The sequence below is a fragment of the Phyllobates terribilis genome, unplaced genomic scaffold, assembly GCF_046119375.1.
Source record: "Phyllobates terribilis strain yellow unplaced genomic scaffold, ASM4611937v1 Scaffold_3__8_contigs__length_932513732, whole genome shotgun sequence".
Taxonomy (NCBI): domain Eukaryota; kingdom Metazoa; phylum Chordata; class Amphibia; order Anura; family Dendrobatidae; genus Phyllobates; species Phyllobates terribilis.
Window position 1 is genome coordinate 9,994,380 of NW_027362763.1, and position 9,470 is coordinate 10,003,849.

The 9,470-nt window shown below is 51.8% G+C and overlaps 1 protein-coding gene across 1 annotated transcript; it reads right to left on the reverse strand.

Annotated features, from left to right (window-relative positions):
• Window positions 1–768: 768 nt before the first annotated feature.
• Window positions 769–9,462, reverse strand: LOC141258670 (uncharacterized). Its single transcript, XM_073673647.1, has 8 exons — window positions 9,290–9,462; window positions 8,252–8,413; window positions 8,024–8,150; window positions 4,499–4,579; window positions 2,438–2,530; window positions 2,286–2,366; window positions 2,128–2,205; window positions 769–1,860 (listed from the first exon to the last, which is right to left on the reverse strand). Exons 2-8 carry the CDS (start codon window positions 8,267–8,269, stop codon window positions 1,157–1,159), a joined length of 1,182 nt encoding a protein of 393 aa, XP_073529748.1. The 5' UTR covers window positions 8,270–8,413; window positions 9,290–9,462; the 3' UTR covers window positions 769–1,156.
• Between the last annotated feature and the right edge of the window lie 8 nt (window positions 9,463–9,470).

Sequence of the window (9,470 nt, forward strand, 5' to 3'; positions counted from 1 at the left end):
AATTGATTTTATATATTATCATACAGATTTATTGATTTTATTTGCATTGCTTTCCTTTTCTTGGATATATTGTATATGGAGGCGGCCTGAGCCCAGCGCTGATTCTCTGGAGGATCCTATATTGTCCGCGGCTCGCGGCGATCCTGGGCAGAGCGACCCGGACTGGACAGACTCCTGCACGGGGGACGTGACTATATACAAGATAACGGGACTGGTGTACGGGCAGCGCCGGGCCTCATCCTGCAGCCGGGGTCTAACCGCACAGGTCTGTATGTTCTCCTCGTGTTTGCTGATAGGGAATGTAGATTGTGAGCCCCGATGGGGACAGTGAGGTCTGTACAGCGCTGCAGAATAGGATTGCGCTATAGACAATGAACTATGTCCTATGTCACATCTGACCTCCTTTCCCGTATGTGAGCAGTGTGTTATACTGACTGCAGGATGGGACACAGCGTAGTGCGCACAGACCCCAGGGGGGGGTCACATTATTTAATGGCCTTCATTTCGATCATGGCGACTTGACGGATCGATCTTTTAGAAGGCTAGATAGCAGCGGAGAAGACCCCGGTGGACCTATCTTGACAGGCGGTATAACAGGACCTCGCACAGCGTGACTAGTTCTCTGATTAGTCGCAGAGGACGGTGGCTGCGCAGGACAGATGAAGCCAGTATGCGCGCGCCCCCCTCGCTGCATGTGCTGGCCGTGAGTGGCCACAGCATCTAAGGGACAACTCCTTATGTAAAAAAAAATAAAATAAATACAATTTTAATATTTTTTATCAACAATCTGGCCGCAAAAAACATTCAGAGCCCGACCAGCACAGCGCCACACACAGAGCAGTGGCCGTTCTCAGTACTGCAGCTCAGAAGACATTCACTGCACTAGGAGCAGAGCGGTGCAAGGAGCTGTGCTGACCCCAGCATGTACATCTGGCAGCTCAACAGTCACGGTGCTGGGGGTCAGAGCCTTACCAATGGGTGGAGGGTCACCAATGTAGAAGTCCTTTACGACCAGAAGCCCCGGGGATATGGAGACAGCCTCACATAAGATTCGGTTTATCAATTAGCCTAAAGTACCGTCATCAGCTGGTGCTAACAGGTTCATAGGGAAGAAGAGGAGGACAGCTCTCGCCCTGGACTCCTATATGGCGGAGGCTCAGCTGTCTCTGTGGTGTGTTCGCTCATGGACCCGGTGGTTGGACCTCTGGTGGAAGCTCTTGTCGCAGTGCTGGCACTTGTATGGCCTCTCCCCTGTGTGCGTCCTCTGATGATCCTTCATGTTGGACTTTTTCCGGAAAGCCTTCCCGCAAATGGAGCACTGATGAGGTTTCACCCCCGAGTGGATTTTCTGGTGCCGGGCGAAGCTGGAGTTGTCCCGGAAGCTCTTGTCGCACTGGGGGCACTTGTACGGCCTCTCTCCCGTGTGCGTCCGCAGGTGGATCTTGAGGTGGAAGCCGCGGATGAAGCTCTTGTCGCAGTGGGGGCACTTGTAGGGTCTCTCCCCTGTGTGCGTCCTCATGTGCATCTGGAAGTTAGAGCTAGTGCAGCTCTTGCCACAAACGCCGCAGATAAAAATCGTCTGACCACACCGCTGCAAACTGATGGGACAGACCTCCTCCTCCGGGAGGGGATGCTTGGGCTCACACCCTGGGAAGAGTCGGGCATGGGATGGCACCTCGTTCTCTTTGGGTTCAGGCTGTTGGTTTTGGTCAGATTCGTGTAACGTGGCCACAGACTTAATCTGCCGGGAGATCGCCTTCCTCCTGCGAGTCCAATCCCCGCAGGTCTGCTCGGGTGTGGGGTCTCTGGTGCTCGTAGATGGCGGTCTGGAGTTAGTCACAGTCCACTCACTGCCGGCTTCTGAAATAGAGAGTCTGAGTCCTCAGTGGAAGGTCGGAAAGTGGCCGAATGCTCCAGTCACATCCAAAGCTGCATTCTACTGTGTGCCAGAGCTCCGATCACTCACTGCGGGCTGCACGGCTGGAGGTGTCATCACTTTGACACTGAACCAGCAGGGGGTGCAGTAAGTAAGAGGAGCTCAGGTTGTCATCCCTGGTTATTATAGGATTAGGATGAGACTGTCAGCATCCACACTCATCCGTACAGGCTGCGCTGACGCCGGCTTACCAGACATCTGGAAACCACAACCATCGTCCTCCGCCTCCTCCTTCACAGTCCCAGTGTGCAGAGAGTCAAGTACCAGACCTGGGGGCAGAGACACAGTGCAAATATGTGGACGGGGCAAAAAGAGAGCGTATATATGGGTGAGGACGGGAGGCAGCTACCTGGGGTGGAGTCCTGCTGGGACGTGGCGGGGTCTCCTGCGTCACCTACGTCCTCATCTTTCCATGTTCTAAGCTGTAAATCTGGACAACACAAAATGCATGAGATACCCGGCCTGAGGGCCAACAGGAAGCAGCAGCCGCACTCAACTCACCGGGCTCAGCCTTCATGTCCCTCTGGTCAAGTTCCTCCGCCTCAACCCCATGACCCCGGTAATTTATCCGCAGCACAATATCCGGCCCAAACCCTGCAAAGTCCAAGAGAAGAGAACTGATGGCCTATGAGAGAAATGGCGTGTGCGCCACAAAAATTACAGAAATCGGTACGGAGACCCCTATCACATGGAGTGCATTACACTCAGTGACCACATGGTGACACTACAGAGACCCCCTATTACATGGGGTGCAGACACTTATTACGAGTGCAGTACACACAGTGTATAGAGATCCCCTATTACACAAGGTGTAGTGCACACAGTGACCACATGGTGACAGTACAGAGATCCATTATACAGGGCCCAGTACACACAGTGACCACATGGTGACAGTACAGAGACCCCCTATGATACAAGGCGCAGTACACACAGTGACCACATGGTGACAGTACAGAGACCCCCTATGATACAAGGCACAGTACACACAGTGACCACATGGTGACAGTACAGAGACCCCCTATGATACAAGGCGCAGTACACACAGTGACCACATGGTGACAGTACAGAGACCCCCTATAATACAAGGCGCAGTACACACAGTGACCACATGGTGACAGTACAGATACCCCCTATAATACAAGGAGCAGTACACACAGTGACCACATGGTGACAGTACAGAGACCCCCTATGATACAAGGCGCAGTACACACAGTGACCACATGGTGACAGTACAGAGACCCCCTATTACACGGGGTGCAGACACTTATTACGAGTGCAGTACACACAGTGTATAGAGATCCCCTATTACACGAGGTGTAATGCACACAGTGACCACATGGTGATAGTACAGAGACCCCCTATTATACAGGGCCCAGTACACACAGAGACCACATGGTGACAGTACAGATACCCCCTATAATACAAGACGCAGTACACACAGTGATCACATGGTGACAGTACAAATACCCCCTATAATACAAGGCGCAGTACACACAGTGACCACATGGTGACAGTACAGATACCCCCTATAATACAAGACGCAGTACACACAGTGATCACATGGTGACAGTACAAATACCCCCTATAATACAAGGCGCAGTACACACAGTGACCACATGGTGACAGTACAGATACCCCCTATAATACAAGACGCAGTACACACAGTGATCACATGGTGACAGTACAAATACCCCCTATAATACAAGGCGCAGTACACACAGTGACCACATGGTGACAGTACAGATACCCCCTATAATACAAGGCGCAGTACACACAGTGACCACATGGTGACAGTACAGAGACCCCCTATTACACGGGGTGCAGACACTTATTATGAGTGCAGTACATACAGTGTATAGAGATCCCCTATTACACGAGGTGTAGTGCACACAGTGACCACATGGTGACAGTACAGAGACCCCCTATAATACAAGACGCAGTACACACAGTGATCACATGGTGACAGTACAAATACCCCCTATAATACAAGGCGCAGTACACACAGTGACCACATGGTGACAGTACAGAGACCCCCTATTACACGGGGTGCAGACACTTATTATAAGTGCAGTACACACAGTGTATAGAGTTCCCCTATTACACAAGGTGTAGTGCACACAGTGACCACATGGTGACAGTACAGATACCCCCTATAATACAAGGCGCAGTACACACAGAGACCACATGGTGTCAGTACAGAGACCCCCTATTACACGGGGTGCAGACACTTATTACGAGTGCAGTACACACATTGTATAGAGATCCCCTATTACACGAGGTGTAGTGCACACAGTGACCACATGGTGTCAGTACAGAGACCCCCTATTACACGGGGTGCAGACACTTATTATGAGTGCAGTACATACAGTGTATAGAGATCCCCTATTACACAAGGTGTAGTGCACACAGTGACCACATGGTGTCAGTACAGAGACCCCCTATTATACAGGACGCAGTACACACAGAGACCACATGGAGTCAGTGTAGGGTCTGGGTGTCGCTCCCCTCTCACAGACAATGATAGAAGCTGCACTTTCACATTTAGGATTTTTCAGCCTCTACCTTCCTGGGAGTGACTGCGCTTCTTGGATTCCTCTTTGCTGGTGATTCGGATCAGGACCCCTGAATTTTCAATATGATACCCTGAGAAAGGAAATGGTGCAATGAGAGGAAGAAATTGCAAGGTGCAGCAACCCTCCACCATGTGCAGACCCGCTCCTCAACCTCACACCCCTACATAGAACTAACCTCCAGTCCGCAGCCTCTAAACTCCTGTCACGTGCCTCATTCTTTGGTCTTACTCAGTGGTCGCCGCAGCCACCCACACACTAGACCTGATCTTCACCCGCCTCTGCTCCCTGCCTAAACTCACTTCTCCCCTTATCTGACCACCATCTACTCACTTTCTCATCCCCGTACTCCTCGCCCGCCCCCCATGTTCAGCAACTAGCGCACCCCCCGCAGAAACCTCGCACATCTAGACACAGACTCTATTCTACCGCTGTCCTCCATATCTTTACTCCATGATGCAAACAGTGCCACCGTTTTCTACAACACCACGCTGGCATCAGCTATTGACGCGGCCGCCCCTCTCGTGCATGGCAGAGTGTGACAAACCCAATAGACGACCCTGGCACAACAACCTCATTAAAAAGCATAGGAGAGCGTCCAGGGTTGCGGAGCGGCGCTGGAAGAACACTCACTTGTAGGAAGACTTCACCACATTCATACAAGCAACTTTCACATTTAGCTCGGCCCTCACCTCTGCTAAAGTGGACAATTTCAGAACCTCGTGTCCTTCTTATCCCACAAACCCAAGCAGCTATTCAACACTTTAATTCTCTCCTCCGCCCATCACCATCCCCTCCGACCTCCCTCATCTCTGTAGAAGACTTTGCCGAGAGCGACAGTATCAGTCAATTCTTTACTGCTCAACCACCAAAACACCCATGTATACCAGACCACTGCCCTCCCCCACTAACCTTCCTCCCCACCATCACTGAAGGAGAGCTCACTAATTTCTTCAAATCACACATCACCACCCGTGTACTTGACCCCATCCCACCTCCTCGCTTATCCTGGCCCTAACCCATCTCTCCAACTTATTAACTTCCGGTACTTTCCCTTCAGCTTTCAAACATGCCACGATCACATCTAGCCTGAAGAAACCATCCCTCGTCTCGACCTCTACATCCAGCTATCGTCCCAATATCGCTGCTCCCGTTCCCCTTCAAACTCATCGAACAGCATGTCCATGCTAAACTTTCCTCACACCTTCTGTCTAACTCACTCCTTGACGACCTACAATCCGGCTTCTGCCCCATTGTCAAGGATAGCAGCCAGTGTGGTTAAGGGGTCGTATCTCAACCCACCCAATTATCTTTGGAGCGAACTGCTCTTATCCTCCGGACTATTACCGATTGACCGATGATTAACGGAGGAAGCCACAGGCTGCTTCCACTAATAGGCCAGTTATCGGGAAACGAACAGTGAGCATATGGTATATACATATCAGATTCAAACACATGGAATATATGTATATACCCCGTACGGTCACCTCTAGCTCCGCGATAACCCTAGACTACTTGCTGCCAGTCGTGTTTTATACCGGCCGACTCGAGACCTGGTTCTGGTAGCATATGGCTTCGGGGTGTAAGTTACAGAACAAAAGGAACAGAACTATTACATTTTATAATTAATCCAAAACAAGGCAGTGTCTATAAAAAATATACAAAAGATTTTGCAAAGGGGACAATCCGATTGAAAACGTCGGGTTAACGGGATCACGCCTGCACTGACATGTATCTTCATCAGCATTGAACAATCATAATTTGTCGTGACCTTTTATGAGCATCTGAGTTACATCTACACTTCCCCCGTGATGACCTCATGGTTGTGGGATATCCTCACACTTCAGGATTTTATGAAAATCCCAAGTTATAAGATAACTCACCCAATTGACGATAGCATAAGTTCGAGATCTCCACCATATTTTTTTTATCGGGATTTTACCTTTCCCCAGAGACCAAACATGACATGGCTGTTGTCAGTAATCTTTTTACTATTGATTTGTGGCTTATAGGCAGGGGTTACAGTTATGAGAAAACATTTCCAATTTGCCCTGAAGCTGAAAATGTATGTCTCATCACTATCGGATCTATACAAACTCCTATATTCATAACTTTCTTTCCGAGACATATGTCTGGGGTCAATGTATATTATTTCCCTGAAGGGAACAATCCACTTCTTGTTAACAAAAGAGGCTATTCCACCTCTCTATGTGTAAACCCATGTCTCTTTTGTTGTCTAACCCTCGGAAAAGATTTTTCCTGTCTCAAGTACCTGTCCAATCTATAACTCTTTGTCTATGCCCAAAAGACCTCGTTGGCACTGCTGGGGTCTTTCACTTAAAAAAGGAGCCGCCTGCATGTAATTAAGATTGTCACTTCCCAACTATACCCAATGTCCATTGTACCAGTCTATTTTAAAGCAGCTCAGATTGCAAGCTCTTTTCCTACTGCACACAAGAGAAGAGGAGGGTGAACCTCACCAGTGGCTTCAGGGATTGTAATATATTCTATGACACCCACCATTCCACCGAAACTGCCCTGAGCAAAATTACCAACGTTTTCCTGCCAAAGCTAACAGACAATTCTCTATACTCCTTCTAGATCTGATCTCTGCCTGCAACTACAGGTCCTCTCCTTCCTCGGTATCGCAGACCTTGCCCTGTCCTGGATCTCCTCATAACTTTCCAACCGCACGTTTAGCGTCTCCCACTCCCACACTACCTCCTCATCCCACCCTCTCTCTGTCAGTGTCCCTCAAGGCTCTGTCCTAGGCCATCTACTCTTCTCTACTTATACCCTTGCCCTGGAACAACTCAAAGTCCTATGGCTCCCAATAGCATCAATACGCTGATGATACTCAGATCTCTCTCTCTGGCCCCAGAGCGTCTATCATCCATATCCTCCTTCTCTTCTCGCTTCCTAAAGCTAATTGTGGACAAAATGGAACTCATCATTTTTTCTCCATCTCACCTACCTGATCAACCTATCATAATAAATGACATCCCGATCTCCCCTGTACCTGAAGTCCGCTGCCTCGGAGTAACCCTTGACTCTGCCCTGTACTTCACACTGCACAACCAACCTCTCGCCACCTCCTGCCGCCTCCAACTAAATAATATTTCCAGAATCCGTCCTTTCCTCAACCCTCAATCTACTAAAATGTTGGTGCCCTCAACATCTCCCGCTTCGACTACTGCAACATCGTCCATTGGCCTTCGTGCTAACGCTCTTGCCCCCTCATCACCACCGGAGCTACCGCAAGCCCCCAACCCTATAGACTGTAGGCCCACAGGGGCAGGGTCCTTTCCCCGTCATTGTTAGCTTGTATGTAATCCAATGTCATGTACAGAACCAGGAATCAATGATGCTGTAAAAACAAATAATAATAATAATGGGTAACTACAACTCCCAGCATGCTCTGGAGCAAGAACTCTGCTGAGATGCTGTGCTGTTTATATGGACTCTGAGGCTGGAGCTCCCCTTTAAGTGTGCAATGGAGCAGTCAGCCGTCACTCACCGAGGTGGAGGAGCACATTGTGGATCTCGTGCATGGCGCTGCCGTACAGACGGCGCTGCCAGTCTGCCAGGATGTCCCACTGCTCCTCCGAGAACGAGGCGGTCACTTCTGTGAATGAGATGGCGGCCTGAGGAGGAAGAGTCAGCAATCAGCGATACATAGCGGTCATCCCCGTTACCGGGGTCCTCCATCTCCACGGGAGGAGGGCAATTTCTTGGGGTGACTCACCCGCTGAGCTGCCTCCATTGTCTGCAGCTCTCTGTTGGGCGGGACGAGGTGTGCAGCACACGGCCCAGACAGCTCCGCCCCGTGGACACGGCCCGTGATGATGGCAGTCTGTGGTGCGCACAGGTCCAGGCTCCAGTACAGCGACTACGAGCTCAGAAGCTTCTAAACATAAAGGAGGAGACAGATCAGATTTCCATTACCGGCAGTTTTTGCTCTAAATCAGATTTATTGCGTTTTTCCTTAAAGGGTTACTCCCATCTCCAAGATCTTATCCCAATATGTAGTAGGGGTAATAATAATAATATTAGCAAATACCTCAAAATGTAGTATAGTTCTTCTGATTCACTATGTCTCTGGTAGGGGGGGGGGTGGAGCGCAGTGATGGGAGCAGGTCGGCGGGGGGAGAGCGGGGAGGGGAGCAGGGCGGCGGGGGAGCGCGGGGAGGGGAGCAGGTCGGCGGGGGGAGAGCGGGGAGGGGAGCAGGGCGGCGGGGGAGCGCGGGGAGGGGAGCAGGTCGGCGGGGGGAGAGCGGGGAGGGGAGCAGGGCGGCGGGGGAGCGCGGGTAGGTGAGGGAAGCAGGGCGGCGGGGGAGCGCGGGTAGGGGAGGGAAGCAGGGCGGCGGGGGAGCGCGGGGAGGGGAGCAGGGCGGGGGAGCGCGGGTAGGTGAGGGAAGCAGGGCGGCGGGGGAGCGCGGGTAGGGGAGGGAAGCAGGGCGGCGGGGGGAGCGCGGGGAGGGGAGCAGGGCGGCGGGGCAGCGCGGGGGAGCGCGGGTAGGGGAGGGAAGCAGGGCGGCGGGGGGAGAGCGGGGAGGGGAGCAGGGCGGCGGGGGAGCGCGGGGAGGGGAGCAGGGTGGCGGGGGAGCGAGCAGTACGGAGGGGGAGTGCAGGTCAGAGGTCACAGGCTTTTCTAATTCACGGACTTCTGACAAAAGAGCACCAAAAACGTACATAACCAAAGAGCTCGACATCATATGATCAGCTCCTGGAGCCACGTGACCCCGGAGCCTCCGCACACAACACGGTGCGGCTCTTTTCTTACCGTTTCTCACCAGTCGCCTCCGATTCGTTTCTAAACTCCAGATCTGGGACAGCGGCAGTGCGCAGGCGCTGTACGTTCGGTCGTCATGTGGTACAGGGTGTCCTCGGATCAGGCGGCGGCCATGTTTCCGTAGTCCGTTGTCAGTAACCTGAGCGGCGGCCGCGGCCATGTTATTGCAGCC